The 21,178-nt window shown below is 42.8% G+C and overlaps 1 protein-coding gene across 1 annotated transcript; it reads left to right on the top strand.

Moving 5' to 3' along the window:
* The first annotated feature begins 14,609 nt into the window (after positions 1-14,609).
* Positions 14,610-20,372, top strand: LOC149285250 (chymotrypsin-like elastase family member 1). Its single transcript, XM_089495607.1, has 8 exons — positions 14,610-14,649; positions 15,370-15,458; positions 15,582-15,682; positions 15,853-15,978; positions 16,278-16,414; positions 16,798-16,943; positions 18,135-18,288; positions 20,305-20,372. The coding sequence occupies exons 1-8, from the start codon at positions 14,610-14,612 to the stop codon at positions 20,370-20,372; spliced, it is 861 nt and encodes a 286-aa protein (XP_089351733.1).
* The last annotated feature ends 806 nt before the right edge of the window (positions 20,373-21,178 follow it).

Raw genomic sequence — 21,178 nt, 5'->3', positions numbered from 1 at the left:
TCCATCAAATGAAATAAAAGGTATAAAATCATTTTACAGCAAGTCAACTTTCCCAGGAGTCATTGCCACGTATCCAGAGGCCATCCAGGGGGTCCACACCTTCCTGAATGTGTCACTAGTGTTGTGTATGTAAGCTGCAGGTTTGCCATTTGCATAATATACCAAATCTTGGACAAAATCTGAAAGCATGAGGGAATCAAGGTGTTCCAATTCTTAGCTACGGAAAGATGTGCGGCAGCACATATCCTATGAATTAGTTTAATCATAGAAGAATTAAATTTAGGGTTAGGATGGTTCTTATTAAGCAGTGCAGTCCACGGACATAATTCTACTCACACCACTATGATCTCACTTAACAGATGGAAAACCCAAGTCCACATCTCCACAACAAGGGGACACATCCACCACATATGGATATAAGTGCCTTGGCCCCCACAACCCTTTGTGCACCTGTCATTCATCCCAGGAAAATTCTTGGCCACTCGAGAGGCCAAGAATTTGGCCTCTCATAGACCCTGCCTATGACTTTATACGCTCCCTCCTTGATAGGTGTGTTTGCTGTCATTTTTTAAAAAATTGTTCTGGTGACAGGGTGTCTCCCAAATCCACCTCCCACAACTGACACAAGGAAAACCACATCTAATGAGGTGTGAATACAGCAGCAAAATAGCACCCATCTGTTTGTGATCAGCCCAACAAAAGCGCTCAAAGGGGGTCACCTGCGTCAAAAGAACGATTTGAGTTGCATAAAACGGAAAACTTCCTTTTGTGGTATCTGTAAAGTGTCCCTGAGAGTGTGTAATGTGTGCAGTCGACCCCTAAGATATAGGTGCCCAACTTTTGTGTTACCCTGTGTCCGCCGGGAAGTCCGGGTTGCGAAACAATGGTGTGAGGGCAGAGGGCACTGTCTGTAACCCAGATCTCAGCCAGAGGAGCTCATAAATAGATAGGGAAAAAGATAGTGTAGGGCTATTTTTACAAGATGGGCGCGCGCCCCCCCAACCAACATACATCTGAAATGTCCCACCCTCCAACGTCACCCATCTCGGTGCCAACAGACCCAGATGTACTTGCGCTAGCTGAGCCAATTGAGCTGCTCAGAAATATATGAGTACATGCGGTGCCCTCAAGCCCCCTTTCCCCCCGAGGTAAGTTTAATTGAGAACGACGCCACCACGGTCGACTGTCTGCTTGGATCATCTCTAATTCTAAGGATTCCAATGGGACAGGGAGAGATCGGAAAATAAAGAATCTTTGGCAAAAAAGTAATCTTAACACTATACAGCCTACCCAACAATGAGATGCTGTAGGACATCCATCTGTGCAAGTCCCCTTTCAGCTGTTGTATCATTGGTCAGTAATTATCTCGGAAAAGGTCCGACAGCTGAGGCGTGATAAACACCCCCAGATATCGGAGCCTAAAGGTGTGCCATTTGAACTCAAAATTAAGCTCAATCAATTTAACCATCTGGTAGAGCAAGGAAAACCTGAAACAGCTGACAACTGGGACAGGAGAGCATACAAATTTGGTAAGGACACCAGGGGGGACGAGAGGGACAAAAGGATGTCATCTGCAAAAAGGCTCGCCTTGTACTGAGACCCCCCCCTGCCTCCACACATTTTATGTCCGGGTTGAGACGTCAATATGGTATCAGTAAAGCCAAAGGTCCTGAGCCTCGCCCACATATATTGCCAGTCCACCCCGTCAAATGCCTTCTCAGCGTCTAATGAAAGTAAACCGACCAGCACCTGTGTATGACACCCAGGATTCATCTAATGTTGTCAGAAGCCTCTCTTCTTGGCAAAAACCCCAACTGGTCTGGGTGAACCAACTGCGGCAAGTAAGGTGTAATCCTTAACGACAACATTTTGGCATATAGTTTTAGATCCAAATCAATCTCCTCTTGGGTAATTTCCACAGACAAATTTGTCTCTGTATCTGTCGTATGTAATGCGACTTTGTTGCCTGTCTAAGCCATCTAGCTAACATCGTATCAGACTTATTGCCCTTCTAAAAAATGTTTGGTTTGTCCAATTAATAGCTTTCAGAACCTCACTTAAAAAGGATCAGATTAAGCTCTCCCTTCTTAGTAATCAAGGACCATAATACTGATTGATCGCCAGTACCCTTATGTCTGTTTTTAAGATCGCCAATCTCGGAGTCCACAAGCCGCTCATTATGGAGTCTCTCCCTCTTGACTTGGGCACTATATATTAACATACCGCAAAACATAAATAAATAAAAAAACACAGGAGACATGAGGTCGTTGGAAAAAATGAAGGCCACAGCGCTTTATTGCTGTGACAAGTGCAAGAAAATACATTCAAAACAAGAGATAGGTTATGCATCAATAACATGTAAATAACCAATAACATTTTGTAGGGATATCCCGCCAAATTCCAAACGGAGACCGTTGGGTCGGAACACCCTACCCCTCAAATTCCCCCAGGGACTGAACCCGTGGAGAAATTAAATGAAACATGAATGTTGGTATAACAACCATTTTGTAAAATTCAGCATACCTATCTCAGAAATTCTGCCATACATATAACAGATAAACAGGCAAAAATTCTCACAGGATAAAAGTTTTCCTGAGAAGTGGCAGGAAAACGGTCCCTAAATAGCCACACAAAACCCCACCCACAAGAATGTGGGACCCCATAGGATGTCCCCTAGATGACCCCAGACTGGCCAGCAAGCTCATAGTTAATATAGGCCCAGTCATGCAGCCCTTCCTCTTAGTATCCAGGGCTTGTCTTTTTGAGGGAAGCCATCTTTATCAAAGCACCGCGGATGACCTCCTTATGTGCCTGCCACAGTGTTTCAATCTCTAACCCAGGCGAGGAATTGAGCCTGAAGTACTTATCCAGGGCATCATCTACAGGTTCAGCAATTATGGGGTCTGGTAATAGTGAATCATTAATTTTCTATGAGGTTTAGGAGAGAGTCCAGAAAACACCACCACGATCTGACCAGGTTATTTCATGAATGGAGGAGAGCAACCTGGGGAGCGAATTGTGGGAGGTAAACAAAAGGTGTATGTGAGAATAACTGTCATGGGGATGAGAGTAGAAGGAATAGTCCCTATCCGTGGAGCGCGCGCCACACATCAAAGAGATTTGGGTAAATACAATTTGGACAGGGTTAAAAAGGGGGAGGAGGTTAAAAGAAAGGAGGAAGAAAAAAGGCGATATCATTTAATTCTGAGAACCTTCTCCAATTGGCTTCAAGCATTCGCTATCCTAGCCAGTGTCATTGGTCAAAAGAACCCTGCGCATTGTAGTGGTTTGTTTGGTTACATGGATAGCATCTGGGAAGCCTACAGGGTCTATGGTGGTCAGTCATGGCTTCGCTAAGACGAACCTTGTGGCTCAGGGTTATGACCAGTGTTCCCTCTAAGCTGTGCGCTTATAGCGCGCACATAGCTTTCAGAGGGAGCGCACACGAACAAAAATTGCGCGCACGACCAGTAGCGTACCGAAGGGGGGGTGGTCCGCTACCGGTTGTGTGCACAGCACCTCTCCAGAGACGGACAGTAATGTCCGCCGCTAGTAGAGCAAGCTCGGTTGGGGAGATCAAAGATCTCCCTCCAACCGGCTTAAAATCAATCAAGGGAGCGGGAGGTCTGTTAATACAGACCTCCGATCCTGCTCCCTTGCGATGCGCGCGGCAACTGATGCTGTGCGTCGGGATTTGATGTCAGATCCCGGCGCACAGCACTGAAGCCACGCCCACCAGGGCTGGCCTTAGGGGTGTGCGACCGCCCGGGACTTAAAACATCGGGGTTTTTTGGTTTTTTTTAAACTTTATTTAACATCATTCATGTTAAATAAAGTTTTAAAAAAAACAATAAAAAAACGATGCTTTAATCTAAGTCCCGGGCAGGGGCACCGATCGGTTGCTCGTGAAGCTCTCAGCAACCACTCGGCGCCCCTTACTCTCCGTGACTCCGGCAACGGGGGGGGGTGTAGTTTGAAGGGGGGGTGTAGTTTGAAAGGGGGGTGTAGTTTGAAGGGGGGGTGTAGTTTGAAGGAGCAGAGGGGGGGTGTAGTTTGAAGGGGCAGAGGGGGGGTGTAGTTTGAAGGGGCAGAGGGGGGGTATAGTTTGAAGGGGCATGGAGGGTGTAGTTTGAAGGGGCATAGGGGGGTATAGTTTGAAGGGGCAGAGGGGAGAGGTAGTTTGAGGGGGGTTAGTTTGAAGGGGCAGAGAGGGGGGTTAGTTTGAAGGGGCAGAGAGCAGAGGGGGGGTAGTGAGGGGGGAGGCGCCAGAGGAGTAGTCCGCACAGGGCGCCACAATTCCTAAGGCCAGCTCTGATGCCCACCGTCTTTACTGCACCGGAAGGAGAGGACATAGAAGAGGAAGAAGGAAGAGGAGGTGACAGAGACAGAGAAAAGGTAGGAAAACATTCTGTGAGAGTGAATTAGTAAGTGTGTGAGCGTGATGGGTGTTATGCTGTAGTGTGTGTCGGGGGGATAGCATGGCATAGGGAGGCTGTAATCATATTCCTATCATGCTCAGGTTCCAGCATGTTGTAACGTTCACCCTTCTCTGTATGGACTTGTTTAAACTTGGTGCTACTCATTTTACGTTTCCAGCCACTAGTGGCCGCCCTTGCCACTCAGACTGATTATCAGGTCCAGCTGCAGTTGATTACCTGATCAAGACAGCCTTTATAAACCTGCCCAGCCCTGCAGTCTGGGCCTTGACATTGACGTTTGAGGACTACCTGTTTGGTTCCTGCTTTGGTTCCTGCTTTGGTTCCTGCTTTGGTTCCTGCTTTGGTTCCTGCTTTGGTTCCTGATCTGCTCCTGCTTTGTCTCGTGCCGTGTTCCTGAGTTGCGGCCAGCGCCCTGCAAGTGGACTCCCAAGTCGAGTGCCCTGCAAGTGGACTCCCAAGTCGAGTGCCCTGCAAGTGGACTCCCAAGTCGAGTGCCCTGCAAGTGGACTCCCAAGTCGAGTGCCCTGCAAGAGGGCTTCTAGTCGTGCCGTGTGCCCTGCAAGAGGGCTTCCTGCCGTGTGTGCCCCATTCCGTGGGCTTCCTGCCGTGTGTGCCCCATCCCGAGGGGTTCCTGCCGTGTGTGCCCCATCCCGGGGGCTTCCTGCCGTGTGTGCCCCATCCCGAGGGCTTCCTGCCGTGTGTGCCCCATACAGCGGGCTTTCAGCAAAGAGACTTTCCTTGTTGCTATATTGTTGTACCATCATATGCAATACAACTCTTAATCCGCATCTTCAGTCTTTGATTTATTTCCTGCGCCTGTCTGTACCAACCCCAAGCCATCATGCATCGTGGGGTACAGACAGAGCCCCTCGTATCCCCTGCACCTGGGCTCCTTATCTACCTTTGTCCTCGGTTCGTGACACATGTACTGGCTGCCTGGGCATGCTAGGAGTGAGATTGCTGGTAGCAATTATATATTTTTTTATTCAATTTTGGTGCGTTCACCACACCTTTATTAACCCCTTCAATCCCCTATAGACGTACCGGGACGTCCAAAAAACGCCCACAAAGAAACCCCTATGGACGTCCCGGTACGTCCAGCCCTTCGTGCAGCGTCAGGGACACATCCCTGCCGCTGCACGGAAGACCAGGCTGTCGTTTGACAGCCTGGACTCCCCACTGACAGCAGAAGCCGGCTTTCCCGGCTTTCTGCTGTCCGATCGCCCGTAACAGCTTCCGGCATGAAAGCCGGTAAGCTGTTACCGGTAAACTGCCCGATCGCGCGATCGCGCAGTTGCGATCGCTCGATCGGGCATTCCCTTCCGGGTTACGTCACTGCTGACGTAACCCGGAAGGTCATCGGAGGACAGGATATCCCCTGCAGGGATATCCTGCCCTCCGATGAGGCACAGAGTCGCTGCGATCTCTATGCAGGTCTGTGAGGACCTGCATAGAGATCACAGTGTGATCGGTGCAGGGGGATCGCGGGGAGGGGAGTGAGAAACCATCTCTCTCACTCCCCCTTCCGTCCTGTAGGGGAAAAGCAGAAAAAAACAAAAATCGTTATTCATTTAAAAATAATATTAAATAAATCATTAAAATATAAATAATACCAAAAAAATTATAATGTGGGCTGTGATGTCATTGTGACAGCACTGACATGTTCAGGAGGTCCCTAGGAGGACCTCTAACCATTACTGTGTAAAAATAATATATAAAAAATAAAAAAAAATTTAAAAAAATTAAAATAAAATAAAAATAAAAAAAATATATATAAAAAAAGATAATAAAAAAATTATTAAAAAACCTTACTTCCCATTGCCCTAGCATAACATCTAGCCAGTATAACCCCCCTTCCCCCGTTCACAACCCCCAAACCCGTTAAGCCATAGGCATAAAAAATCTATATAAATTAGGTATTTCTGAAATCAGGACACCTGAATTGATAAACTTGGAGGGGATTTTCCATCACTTTACCTAATTTTGTGAGGATTCAGAGGGAAAATGTAAAAAAAATTAGTTTATTTTTCTAATCTTCGCTAGTTTTTACTAAATTTCTCATTCTAAATTTTCAGCTAATTACCCAACTATGGTATCAAACGAAAGCTCTATCTCTCCTTGAAAAAACAATATATAGTTTACATGGGTACACTATTCACAGGAACAGAGAATCATCGCTAAACCGACATACCCCAAAAATGGCAAAATTGCTCTGGGCTTTGAGGTACCAAAAACCCCTGGGATTGAAGGGGTTAAAAGTAAGTAACACACCAAAATTGGACAGAAAAACTCGATAACAATATTAATTTTTATATATATTTTATATATATCCCACTACTATCATGCCCAAGCAACCAGTGTGATTGCTGTTAATTGTATATATATTATATATATATATATATATATATATATATATATATATATATATGATACTAGGCCAGACACTAAAGTGGTAGGCCTACACCACATCAATGTTTGGCTTAGTATATAGTGATTGGGGTTATGCTGCATTATTGTCAATGTCTGGCTTGTACCACGGTCAATGTGTGCCTCTCTATATAGTGATAGATGTTCTGCTGTACCACTGTAAGTGTTTGCCTCAGTATATAATGATAGCAGTTATGCTGTACCACCGTCTATGTTTGCCTCAGTATATAATGATAGCAGTTATGCTGTAACACCGTCAGCATTTATATATAAAGTGACAGTGCAAAGATAGCACTGTCACTTTATATATAGACTGGTCAGTTTGCACTGTCACTTTAAATTGTTATGTAGGATCAGGTGTGTCCGACCCCTTAATCACTTGCTGTTGCATAAATACTTGAATGTGTGCACTAATGTTTCTAAGGCTTGAGAAAGACCTGTGCGTCGAAACGTTGCCCGTGTGAAATAAACTCACCTTATCATTTGAGTGCTGAGCCTTTGCTTCTTTATTTTGGATTTATTGATGGACTTGGTGGTACCCTGGCTCGTGCACCATTTTACTGCTGAGTGCTGCATTCCAACCTTTCTTTTTGTGTATGCCTCAGTATATAATGATAGCAGTTATGCTGTAACACCGTCAATGTCTGCCTCAGTATATAGTGATAGGTGTTATGTTGTACCACCGTCAATGTCTGCCTTAGTAAATAATGATAACAGTTATGCTGTACCCCTGTCAATGTTTGCCTAACGATAGAAGCTATGCAGTTTTAAAGTGTGTGTGGGTCCCACGTACAGGATCCGCCCCAGGTGCCAAATACTCTAGGTACGCCCCTGCGCACAACAGTTTTTTCCAATTTTTTTTTTTATCCTTTATGCGGCCTGGAGCCTCCGCTCATGATTCTCTCATAATTTACTTATGCAGTGAGAATTTCACCTTTAAAAAACATTACAGTAAGTAATACTGTTGTGTAACTAATACTAAAATTTTTGCACAAGAGAAATTTTCTGCGCACACCACCTAAGAAAAATTAGAGGGAACATTGGTTATGACACCTGGCCACAGTCAATCCCAGCCCTTTTCATCAGCGGCTGGTGACAATTCCAGTTCTGGCTCATCGGCCGGCATGCAAAAGGGCTCTTGTTGCAAATACAATAAGTGATTATGCAAATTGGGTTCATTGTGCAGATTTAAGCATGAGTGCTCTGGGTGTAATGGGTCCCACCCCTTCGCCGAGTGTTTTAAGAAAGCGAAAGGGGCAGCTGGGGCAAAAGGGGGTGACTCAAGTAATAGTAGAGAGGATGGTGCCATGGCTGAATAAATATCATGACCAAGAGGCGGCTTCTCTTTTGCTCTCTGGTTTTAGGGATGGTTTTCGGATCCCTTTTAAGGAGTGTGTTGGTAATAATGTTGTTCGCAATTTGCGCTCTGCTTTGGCTTTTTCTGATGTGGTGTCGGATAAGTTATGTAAAGAAGTGGCTTTAGGGAGGATGGAAGGCCCTTTCCAGACTTGTCCTTTGCCTAATTTAAGGTTATCACCTTTGGGTGTTGTGCCCAAAAAGGAGCCGGGAAAATTCCATGATGGGATTGACCCGGATTTGAGCATGGTATTTTATACCTCTTTCGACCAGGCTGTCGAGTGGATGCGTTCTTTTGGTCGGGGGACTTTGATGGCTAAAACGGATGTTGAGGCAGCATTTCGGTTATTACCGATTCATACCGGTGCAAATGGGACGGGCACTTTTTTGTGGACAAATGCCTCCCAATGGGATGCTCCATATCATGTAAATATTTTGAAGTGTTCAGTTCGTTTGTTGAATGTGTGGTTCGGGAGGTGTCGGGTCTACCGTCTGTCATTCATTCTGCATCTCACTGTGCATCTTCTGCATCTCACTGTGGTGCTTTATTGGCGGCTGTTAAACAAGTTTCTAGGGAGTTTGGGATACCTTTGGCTCCGGACAAGACGGTGTCCCCTTGTACACATTTGAGTTTTTGGGGAATTGAATTGGATTCGGAGGAGATGGTCTGTCAGTTGCCTTCGGACAAGGTTCTTGATATGCGTTTCATGGTAGCCAGTTTTTTTGCGGGTTTCTAAAGTTACATTGAAGCAGCTTCAGTCCTTGATTGGTAAGCTCAACTTCGCGTGCCGTATCATGCCCATGGGGAGGGTTTTCTTGCAGCGACTGTCTATGGCTACGGCCGGGGTTAGTGCTCCCCATCATTTTGTCAGGCTGACCATGGCCTTAAAAGAGGATCTGAAGGTGTGGGATACTTTTCTTTGTGATTATAACAGTCAATCACTGTGGATTGCACCTCCATTTCGGAGCTGGAGCTGTGGACCAATGCCTCTGGTGCTTTAGGTTTTGGCGCTTATTTTAGGGGTGAATGGTGTGCGGGTCGGGAGGCAAAGGGTTTATCCAAAAATGTAACGTTTTTGGAACTCTTTCCGATCTTGGTGTCTTTGGAGTAGTGGGGTGAGCAACTAGCTAGCAAACATGTTTTGGTGTGATAATTTGTCTGTAGCTCATGCTGTGAACAATTTTATCTTCTTCCTTGTCTGTTTTACGTTGCCTTCAGTTGAACGTATGTTTTCAGGGGATTCAGGGGTGCTTAGCATTCTGATTCGGCGGTCCAAAACTGATACGGATGGTAAGGGGCTGTATGTGGAGCTTATGGAGTGTTCTGGTAGTCTGGTTTGTCCAGTTGCCTGCTTATGGGAATATTGTGCTGCGAGGCCTGATGCCCTGTCTTCCTTTTTGGACGCCACGCAGCCTCTACAGCCATTATAGATTGATCTGTGTTATACGGTTGACATTTAGCCAAATTTGTGGTTGATTAATTATTATTCATATTAGACACGTATTAAAAGGTATGCTATAATGAGTGTCACGGTTGGGGAGAATACTTGATCATTGACTGTATCCAAAATCGAATAAATAAAGCATTTTCGATTACATATGGTGTCTATTGGGAAATGGGGCCGAAGTTGACGATACCAAGGTCATGTTTCCCAATAATGTTTTCAATAGGATCTGCTGTGTTAACTTGGCATGGGAAACTAACCGCAGGGTTCACGCTGCCACTATGGGAGGCAGTCAGTGGGAAGGAAACCAGTTATTTTTATACGTGAAACATCACTCATTCAGACATTCTGTGACCCCAGAACAAAACATTCCACATTAACTTATTCACCATCATTTCTCAAAAATGAGATGCCACAGCTGACAAACATTGCTAATGGTCTAGTTAGTGATATTTGTATGTACTTTATCACAATCCTCAAATTAGTAAGGAAATGGTGAATGATTGCATAAAGGCTTCCTGTTTTGTCATGTGAACATATGAATTAGAATCAGTGACCTTCTGCGGAGATATGCAAGTGTTAACATAATCATTCACAGAAGTAGCGCGTTAGCATTAAGATTTGTTCAAGGATACCTCAGAATTTCTAATACACTCAATTTCTCTGAAGTTATTATGTAGTATGAAGTAAGCATTATTTTTCATACTAATGGATTGATATCAAATCCTAGAATAGTATAGAAGCCGAACGTTATGTAGGCAGCGTCTCTTAAGGAAAATGCAGTGTTTACCCTAAAAACAACACAGTAAAAAGTAAACGGAAATGATGAAAAGTGAGATGTTTTTAAGTAAGCCTAACTATTTAGTTACATTTTTTATGGTATCACGCTATGTCTGTTTCTCTTACAATCCCATTCTTACAGTTACATTGCTTGACTATTCAGGATGGAACTTAACTCTGATGGTTCTACATTGAGAAGTCTGAGGGTGAGGACTGGGGTTCTGCAGTGTTCTTATGCACCAGAACTAGTATTGGAGTGGCTCTAGAACAGGGGTCCTCAAACTTTTTAAACAGGGGGCCAGTTCACGGTCCCTCAGACCGTTGGAGGGCCGGACTATAGTTAAAAAAACAAAAAAAAAACTATGAACAAATACCTATGCACACTGCATATATCTTATTTTGAAGTGTAGAAACAAAACGGGAATAAATACAATATTTAAAATGAAGAACAAGTAAAGTTAAATAAACAAATATACCCACCCCCCCTACCCACTATATATCCCCCCACCCACTATATACCCTCTCCCCCATAGCAACTATATATCCTCTCCCCCCTACTCACTATATATCCTCTCCCCCCTTACCCACTATATGTCCTCTCCCCCCTTACCCATTATATTTCCTCTCCCCCCTTACCCACTATATATCCCCCCCCCCTCACCTTGAAGTCCAGCGACGGGAGCACGATGCTTCTTTCTTCCTGCACCGCTCGCTGGTGCCCGCTGCTTCACTGCTGAGCGCCGTAATATGACGTCATATTTCGGCGCCCAGCAGTGAAGCAGCGGGCACCAGTGAGCGGCTTTTAAGCCACTTGCTGGTGCCGGCTGTTTCACTGCTGAGCGGCGCGCGGTTGCCATGGGTGCACGCATGGGACGTCAGTGACGTCGCTGCGTGCGCCTGCTCCCGGCGGTCCCCGCGTTTTTAAAGTAAACGCGTGCCGCAGGGACTTCACAGAGGCATCCTTGTGTTTCGAAAGCATCTTTCGGAACACATGGATGTCCTGAGGCAAAAACACCCGGCAGGCCGAGTAAATGCGCTCCGCGGGCCGCATGTGGCCCGCGGGCCGTAGTTTGAGGACCCCTGCTCTAGAACATGTTACTTCAATCCTAATTGGAGATTTGTATAGTAATATCAATATCACCATATATGACCGAATATAGGCTGCACTTTTCCCCCCACTGTAAGTCTTTAACGCGGGGATGTGGTCTATAATCGGGGTTTAGCGCAGGGATGCGCAATTCGTATTGCTCGGCGCCCGGGACATGCAGTTCCAGGCGGTTGTTTTTTTTCTTTTTCTCTCTGGCAGCTGGTGGACGTCTGCAACATGTGTAGATAACCTCCGCTGGTGGAGCACTGGCATGACATAACCTTCCGGTGCTCCGGCAGCGGAGGTTGTCTAAACACATCGCGCATACGTTCACCGGCTGCGGCGATGCGCATAGACAACCTCCACTGCCGGCACTTCCGCGGAAGTCCAGCAGACGTGCCGGCAGTGGAGGACGTCCACCTGCTGGCCCCGCTAGACACGAGGGAGTCTGGGGGTGCATTGGTAAGTCGGAGGGGGGGTGGCAGTTATAGGGAGCAGAGTGGCATACCAGGGGGGCAGAAGGGCATATCTATAAGTAAGGTGCATTATGAATTAAGGGGGGACCTTAAAATGGCTATTGGTTTTCCAAATTTCTGGTTATATGTTATATGTTAAATGTTAAAATACATGTATTCCTGTGTATTAGGTAAAACTATTTCACTAATGTGTATTTTTTCTTTAAAAAAAATGTTTTCTTTAAAATAGCACAAGACTTTTAGGGTGCGGCCTCTAATCGAGTTCGGCCTACATTCGAGCCAGTACAGTATGTTTTTTATTTATGCCCTACACCTTTTAGCACTTATGTTTCAAATTCTAGAATAGTTCATTACATATGTGTTATAGAATAATATATCTGACAGCATAACTAGTGAAACTCATATTACAATTATCTAAAAAATCTGATTTTTAACAGAATATCCCTTACTTTTAATGATAATTATTGAGGTAATCTGTGCACTCAAAAAAATAAATATTATCACAAAATTCAAAGACAGTTTCTCACGACTGTATATTCTAAAATTGGATATTGCCATCGCATGTATTGTACTGTGACATGCTATAATATATCAAGTCAAAACTTTATCCATAAAACTTGTACATACTATTTTCCCTGTATATCTGCAAAAGGGACAAAAGCGATTTGGGCGATTTTTCGGTTTGTTTTTGGCCCATTCGTTCTCATGAAAGAGAGAAGATAAAACTTGAAGAACAAGAAGTGGCAGAAGCGGACATTCATAATTCTGAATGCACAAGTCTGCTATTTTCACTATTTATGCATAGTGGAAGAATATTTTATAGAGTAACACATTCTTTGTATTAAATCTTAAATTTCAAACTTCCAAGTATCTCCACATTTGATTCCTGTGATATCAGAGGGATGTTGGCATTTCCTCATGTACACTATGCCACAAATTATTATTATTATATTTTATTTATCTAGCGCAAACAGTGTATGCAGTGCTTAATACAATACATATATTCAAGGGGTATGACAAGACTAGAATTGACAGACGAACCGATACATTAGGTGGAGAAAGCCCTGCTCGCAAGCTTACAATCTTGAGGGAATAGAGTGAGGACAAACAAATGCTGAACATGCCCAGTACTTCAGCCTTAATGATCCACAATCATTAATATCATTGAAACATTAGTCCACCTTGAACAATTTTCAACACATTTTAATACAGCACAACTCCAAAATATAGGAAATCACTACATCTGCATCTCATTATCAAACTTAACTGGGACTTCTCCTTCTCACGGTCTGGTTCCTTAAAGAACTTTAAAGTAACTGGTGTTTCTCTAATACAAAATCAGTCCTTTAAGAACCATCACCATAGTAGAATCAAGACAAACCAGGTGACCTAGTTTTCAAGTCTGGAACAAAATGTGTGAAGTCACCATGTGACTTATCATTTTGCAAACTGTAAGGGTCTAGGCAAATGGTGAAAGTGTGACCATTCATGGCACTATTTACTAAAAAATCAAGTCAGTACTGCCAACTTACATTACCCCGACCATATACATCAGCTGAAAAAAGCAAATAAAAATAAAATATGGGAGTTGCATACAAGGACATGCAAATTGGCATGACTTAACCTGCAATGTGCAATAATTTAACGTTGCATGTACTTACATGTATATGCAAGCAGCACATACAGTATATCAGTAAAATGATAATAGAGAAGCAAACAGTAACAAATATGCATAACAGTCTCTATAATGGAAACAGAAAATCAAAACCACAGTGAATTTACAATATTCTCAATACAAAGGAAAACAATGGGGGGGAAAGAAGATTACGGTTGTTAACCTTAAAAAGCAAAGACAAACAAAAAAGGAGATCTTATACTTTCCAAAGGTTTCAATCTGTTTCTGTTGACTGGGTTGTGCTCACATGTAAGAGTAAGCACAATGCATAATGTTTCTGTTAATCAATCTAATGCAACCTGTGCAGACAGTGTTAGGGAAAGCAGTTGAAATGCATGCACTGCCCAACAGTTGGCTATGTTTATGCTTTTTATATGGATGTGGACAGCAACTCTATAGCCTAGAATTTAAAATATTTTTGAATATATATATATATATAATGTTTTATGTTTTACATTCATATTTGCATTTTAAATTGAGTTACACATGATATAGACTGAAGGGCCAATTGTCACAAAAAGCATGAGTAAGAAATATTTTCCATTACTATAAATGTCACAGAGGCAGATGGAGCAGATCTGACCACAATTATCACAAAGTATCCATAAATAATGGCTTACTACGAAAATGCAAACAACACATGATAAATAATTCTCTTAGAATATAGAAATTGATTGTTAAATATTTCCTGAACAGATCCCATGCAAAAAGCAAAATATGGACATACAATTGGTGTCCTTCATAAAGGGGAGTGATGATTGGGTTATTGATTAAAATAACCTGAAATACATTCACACCTGTTCTATGTAACATCTGTAGTTGTTCCCAACTATAGGAAAATCATCATCGCTCATCCGCCAGAGATATAAAAAGGCAGCCTGAAGTAAACTTTTTCACTTCATTTTTACCGGCAACAGGCTGAAGATGCTGAGGCTCCTTGTACTTGCTGTTCTTGTCCTTTGTGGTAAGATATAGTCACACAGTTTTTTTTACCATATATAGTATCTACTCTGATATGCATTGGAGACCACCAAGTCTTATTTTTTTTTTCTGGTCCTGCCTCCCAAAGAATGCCAGTCCTGGTTAACAAGTTTGGTTTGCACTTGGGGGGCAGTTGTCAGGGAACACCCCACTCCTGCTGACATGCAGTTATTATATTTCATTAGGTGGCCTTTTTTGTAGATCCTCCCTGCCTCTAATCATCCCCATGAACTGGACTTCAGTTCCGAACATTTTTATATACTTAATATTAAACTAACTTTTTGGACTGAGTTCTTAAACCATTATCCTTTTTGTTTCTTATACATTTACTAAAACATGTCTTAGTAGTGAAGCCTAAGCTATACTTAGCAGCCAAACCATTCTGAAAGCATCGACATGATGCAATAATTATAAATCTGCACATAAAGAAATTGTGTTACTTAATGAAATAAACAAATCAAAAAATACCTTGTGCTGAGATGACTATAGAAAATAAACCATGAACTCAGATCTAGTTCATAGAATGAGGAGGAGCTAAAGGATTAGATGGTTCTATATGGAATGAAAGCTTATGGTTACATTAACTTGGGAAATCATTCATGGGTAGATGTAATAAACAATAATAATTACCATGGCAATAGTGACACACATAGATAATATTTGTAAATATATTGAAATTGTACTTGCCTTTCTGTTTCCAAAGGGCAATGTTATGAAGACATCCAGTTTGTAGAGGACAATACACGTGTGGTAGGAGGATCCAATGCAGTCAAAAATGCATGGCCATGGCAGGTCAGTCAAACTATATGCATCAGGAAAAAATCCATTCTCTGGACTGGGCTTGTTAAATTACAAGTAAAGTAAAGTTTCCAGTATCTGTATGATCTAACTGTCCTGAAATACTTTTTTAAACAGATTTCTCTCCAGTATCAGTCTGGAAGCAGCTGGTATCACACTTGTGGTGGTACCTTGATCCGCGCTAACCGTGTCCTGACTGCAGCTCACTGTGTAGACAGGTAACAATTTTTAGCTATGGAGTGATAGCCTCATTGGTTTAAATGTCCAATAACAATTTTTTTTTAATTAGACACATTTGGTTTTTACATTTATATTTGAAATCATAATTTTAGAATTATATGTTTCATCCTTTCTTCCCTATGTTTTATCCTTTCTCACCTAAAAACAGAGTCATTACCTACCGTGTGGTTTTGGGAGAACAAAATCTGAGCCAGAATGATGGTACTGAGCAATTTATCTCTGTGTCAAGGATCGTCAAACATGCCAGCTGGAACACCAATAATGTAGCAGGAGGGTAATTTATTTTTTTTATTAAATCAACATATTACAAACATTGTCCACATAAAATGAAAAAAGGATAGGATGGGGAGAGGAGTGTTGGTGTGCCGGAAAGGTCCATTCAATACATATATGTAAGTATGTATTTACATTATTATATTTTATTTTACGCAGTTAAAGCAATTTTAACCACAACTGAGAAATTTGAAACCAGTGTTCCGTATTTTCTCCAAATACACCACAGAGATATTAGCACTATTGATTTTTTTTTCAGTTAAAAATACATGCCTCATCTTTTGATTCCTTCTCTTTCAGTTATGATATTGCCATTCTGTACTTGGCCTCCAGTGCTGTCCTGAACAGCTATGTGAAAGTGGCTTCACTGCCCAGTGATGGAGCCGTCCTGGCCCACAATTATGGTTGCATTATCACCGGATGGGGCAGAACCAGCTGTAAGCTGCTTGCAATGATTTTAAGGAGACTCTATAGACTAGCTGACTTACATAGATCAGTCAGTCTACTGTAACCAATGAAAATATGACTATTTTCAATATTACTATAGAACAAAACATTATGGTATTTACAGTAACTGTTGTAACCTGATTAACATACTCAAAATTCACTCTTCCCTTTTAATTTAATAATGCAAACATTATGATTCCTCTTTGGATCCATGTTGAAAGAGATGTATTTAAAATACATCAGTGTTTTTCCTTCAACCCAGCTACAGATGCGTGTGCGCTCCTCTGCATGCTTTAGACCTTATTATCCATGGGACATCTGTTAGTGTCTACACTAAACAGAATAAAACATTCATTTTTATTTTCTCCTGCAGCCAATGGCTCCCTCCCCTCCATCCTCCAGCAGGCCCCTCTGCCCGTGGTTGCCCATTCTACCTGCTCCAGCGGCTCCTACTGGGGAAGCACAGTCAAGACCACCATGGTGTGCGCTGGTGGGGATGGAGTTCGTTCTGGATGCCAGGTAAAATATTATAATCTATATGGTTTTATGAGGTCTATATCTATATCAGCTCCATTGAAACATTTACATGCAAATCAGCATGTCTCTACATGTTACAATACCTATGTGTTTAAACCTAAATATCTTTCTTTTAATGCCATAAGGGCACTGGAATTCACCAGATGATTCTGCATTTTTCCCAAAAACGAAAAATGGTTCTGGTCTATTGTCTCAGAAGAGCGTTGACCAAAACATCGCTAGAGTGATATCTTAATCCGTTGTGCGGATCCATTTTCGGTTTTTAGTAGACTTGGGTGCCGACCAACTCTTCGTATTTAACTAAGTCTTTAACTCCTGACGGTGAACCTACGGATTTCTGCTCCCGTTATTTACGCAGCAACAGGAGCAGAAATCCGTAGGTTCACTGTCAGGAGTTAACGGACCATAAGAACGACTTAAGAGGAGGCCCCTGCAGGCGACCAGTAGAGTTGGTTGCATGGCCCTTTAACTCCTGACACGGAACTTGGGCTGGAGAGACCATTGGTCTCCCCGCTCCAAGAGTTAAAGGTTTCTACGAGCGTGTCAGGCCCTCTTTGGGCTGTGGAGCTACTTATCTCTAGTTTCCTACGGATTTCCTCTCCCGTTATCTACGCAGCATCAAAGGGGTTAATGGGAGTGGAAATCCGTAGGTTCGCTGTCAGGAGTTAAAGGGACATGAGAACGATTTTATTGGTTGCCGGCAGGGGCCTCCCCTAGCATCAACAATTGGTTGATGCCAGAGGAGGTCCCTGCAGGCGACCAATAGAGTCGTTTGCACGGCTCTTTAACTCCTGACGGCGAACCTACAGATTTCCACTCCTACATGGGGAAGGGACCAGGGAGATTAGTAAACGAAGACGAACACAAAGATTCTTCATGTTGTGTGTCTTCGTCTTCATATATTTTTTGCCGCTGCCACATTTGTATGTTCTGTATTCAGGCCGAACAACGAAAATGCACCCTTCGTGTTTGTTTTTATGTTCGCCCCAAATACGAATGCACAAGTCTAGTTTTTAGTATAATTCCTAGATCCATTTATCAACAATGGTAATATGACTCTCCTATCTTGTTGGTAATGGATAACCAAAAATAGTTTACAGTGTATCACTGTGTCTTACGATAATTGCATGAAACTGCTCAAGATTTTGTATTTGTTTATGTATTATGTTATAGGGAGATTCTGGTGGACCTCTTAACTGTGCTGTCAATGGAGTTTACCAGGTTCATGGTGTGACAAGCTTTGTGTCCTCCCTTGGATGCAATGCCTACCTGAAACCAACAGTGTTCACCAGAGTTTCTGCCTACATCTCCTGGATCAATGCTGTGAGTTATATTATTGTTGTATTTACTTTCTGATAAAGATCTATTATAAGCAGATACAATGAAAAACCCATTTTGTATTCAGTTAAGGTATCTACACAATGTATCTATTGTCCATTCATTTTCCCTGCCAAGGGTAGACAATGGTCACAGTGAGGGGTGGGATGGGAAATGAATGCAAAAACAAATATCAAGTTCATGCTACATTTTCACTTGAGCCTAATGTATAACAGTAATATACATCAATTTTATTTGTTCTTCTATTTTTTTCAGAATCTGTAAGTACAGCAAGTTAGAGGTTGTACTGGTGAAACACATTTGAAGACATCATTAAAAAAGTATTAACCAATTCCATTGGAATTCACAGAGCACAAGCATAATAAAGATTTCTTATGGTTGAGATGTATTACTTGGAGCATCTGTTTTTTTTTCATTTCTAGATTTTGTTTCTTAGCTAAACACTAGTATAATTAATGCGGAGAGAGGGTAGTCAATATGTGTACAAGTTGACCTAACCAAAATAGATTATTGTTTTCCATTATATTAGCTATAGATTACAACAGGAATAAGATATACAGTATCTACAAGATTAATTATTAATTAACACACTGGGATACATGATTACACCAGGTTAGGTTCTCAAGGATGAAAAATATAAAATCCACATTTTACCACAAATTGTAATAGTAATATTAATATATACCTCCTGCATGCACAGCTCAAATGTATATATGTGAAAAGCTACCCCTGCTGAATCGATTTAACTTCAACCACTCAATCTTATAGGGTCAGGAAAGTCTCTGAAGCAGGTTCTTAGCTTGGGATGTATTATAATCTACAAATAGTAAACAAAAGTAAACAAACACCCTGTAGTGCAATACAGCAGCCTCCCCTTCAGCTCTCATGGGAGAAAATAACCATCTGTGTCCAGTCTTAGACTTTGTATTCCTGTGCTAAACAGCACACATGTGTCCTCACATAAATTTCCCTCCAGCCAGTTCTGGGGAAATCTGAATCAGAGTATATAAGCACCCTGAAGCTGGGATGCAGAATCAGCCCACCCTGCTCTTCTGGATACTCTACCCCAGGGATCTAAAGAACTCGGTACAAAATTATTGAATTTACAACTGGACCAAGCTCTCCCATGGGCTGTATTTTCCTACTACCCAGGATAAAACTGCAACATCCTAGGTCCAGTGGTGTTTCTAATGGCATTGCTAGGGTAGCATAGGTGCCTAAAATCAAGAGTGGACTGACCCATCGAGCACGGGCCAAGGGCCTGTATGGGTTAGGGAGCTATCCACCCTTGGGTGTGTGTCTCAAGAGGCGTAGTAATCTTCCCATCACTGATGTACCACCATCAATGCCTGCATCACCATATAATGATGACACTTATGCTGTACCACTGTCAATGTCTGACTTAGTATATAATGATGACAGTTATGCTGTATCACCGTCAATATCTGGCTCATTATATAGTAATAGGAGTTATGGTGTACCACGGCCAATGTCTAGTTCAGTAAATAGTGATGGGAGTTATGCTGTACCAACATATGTGTCTGGCTCAGTTTGTAGTGATGGGAGTTATGCTGTCTGTATCTAACTTAGTATATAGTGTTGTGGCTCCACCATCATTGTCTGTTTGAGTATATAGTGATGGGAGTGTGGAATTTAAGGATTTGAGGAGTATGGGTAATAAATGTTATCTGCGTTATGGTGATAGACGTCTGATGCTCTGGGAGGTAGTATGCTTGTGTAGAAGATCATGTTATATATATGGCGGAGGGTATAGGTCAAATTAAACAGCTGAATTAGTTGGTAAGTGTCAGGCCCCATTCAGGCTGCAGAGCTGCTTATCTCTAGTTTCCCTTGTCTTGCTACAGTTCCCGTTTTGCTGTTATCCATTCCTGGATTTCTTTGTGCTTTGCTGTTTACTTCTGATTATTTGTTTCAGTCTTGCTCTTAGCTTCAGCTTCTGTCTCCTTTATAAGGTGTGCCCCACCCGTTTGTTTGTTTTTTGTAGGAACCCTCCTACCACTCTACTCCAGTGAACGCCGGGACCGTGAAGTAGAAAGGGACTTACTGCAATAAAACCAGGTCGACAAGTGCCGCTCAATTCTATCAGTAGCTGAGTGCATCAGCTCCTCAAGTATGCGTGTACGCTCCACCCGTTGGACCCATTCGTCCAGGGTCGGGGGTTCCGGATCGCCCCAATGTAGGGGGATCAACGCCTTGGCAGCAGTCACCAGATGACGCGCCACAGAAGATTTGTACCATGCGTATGAGAAGGTCATATGTTGTAGCAAGAAAAACTCAGGCATCAAGGGTATAGGCTTATCAGTAAAGTTCAGAATGCGTGAGTGTATGGCTGTCCAGTAGGGGACTATTCGTGGGCAGGACCACCACAAATGGATCAAAGAGCCTGGTGAGGTACCACATTGCCAGCATGCTTCTGCAACTGAGGGGTCGTAGCGCGCAACCACCTCTCGGGGTCGATACCACAAGGCCAGCAATTTATAGGCCATTTCTTTATCCCTGTTGCTTATAGAACAACGGTGCGTCAAGATACAGATCTTCCTCCATTGTGCTCCCGTAAAGGATAACTGTAAAGAAGTCTCCCACCTACCCATGAAAACCGGGGCAACAGTGTGTAGGACGGATAACAGCAGCCCGTATAGTAAAGACACACCATGGGGCAGGAGCGTAGAAGAAACGCATATGGCCTCAAAAGTCGTAAGGTCCCGCAGGATATGGTGCTGCCTATGGAATGAGCGGAAGAAGGCGGAGAGTTGAGCATAACAGAACCTGTCAAGGAAAGTGGCCTGTCTCCCCTCTAACAAGGTCACCCTTCGACATTGCAACAGGAAAGAGGTCGACACCCTGCCCTGGGGTAAAAT

This window comes from Sceloporus occidentalis, unplaced genomic scaffold, assembly GCF_023333645.1.
Source record: "Sceloporus occidentalis isolate IW3139 unplaced genomic scaffold, rSceOcc1.0.p SCAF_82, whole genome shotgun sequence".
Classification (NCBI taxonomy): domain Eukaryota; kingdom Metazoa; phylum Chordata; class Lepidosauria; order Squamata; family Phrynosomatidae; genus Sceloporus; species Sceloporus occidentalis.
Note: the sequence above shows the minus strand (reverse complement) of the source record. Positions and strands in the feature narration are given on the sequence as shown.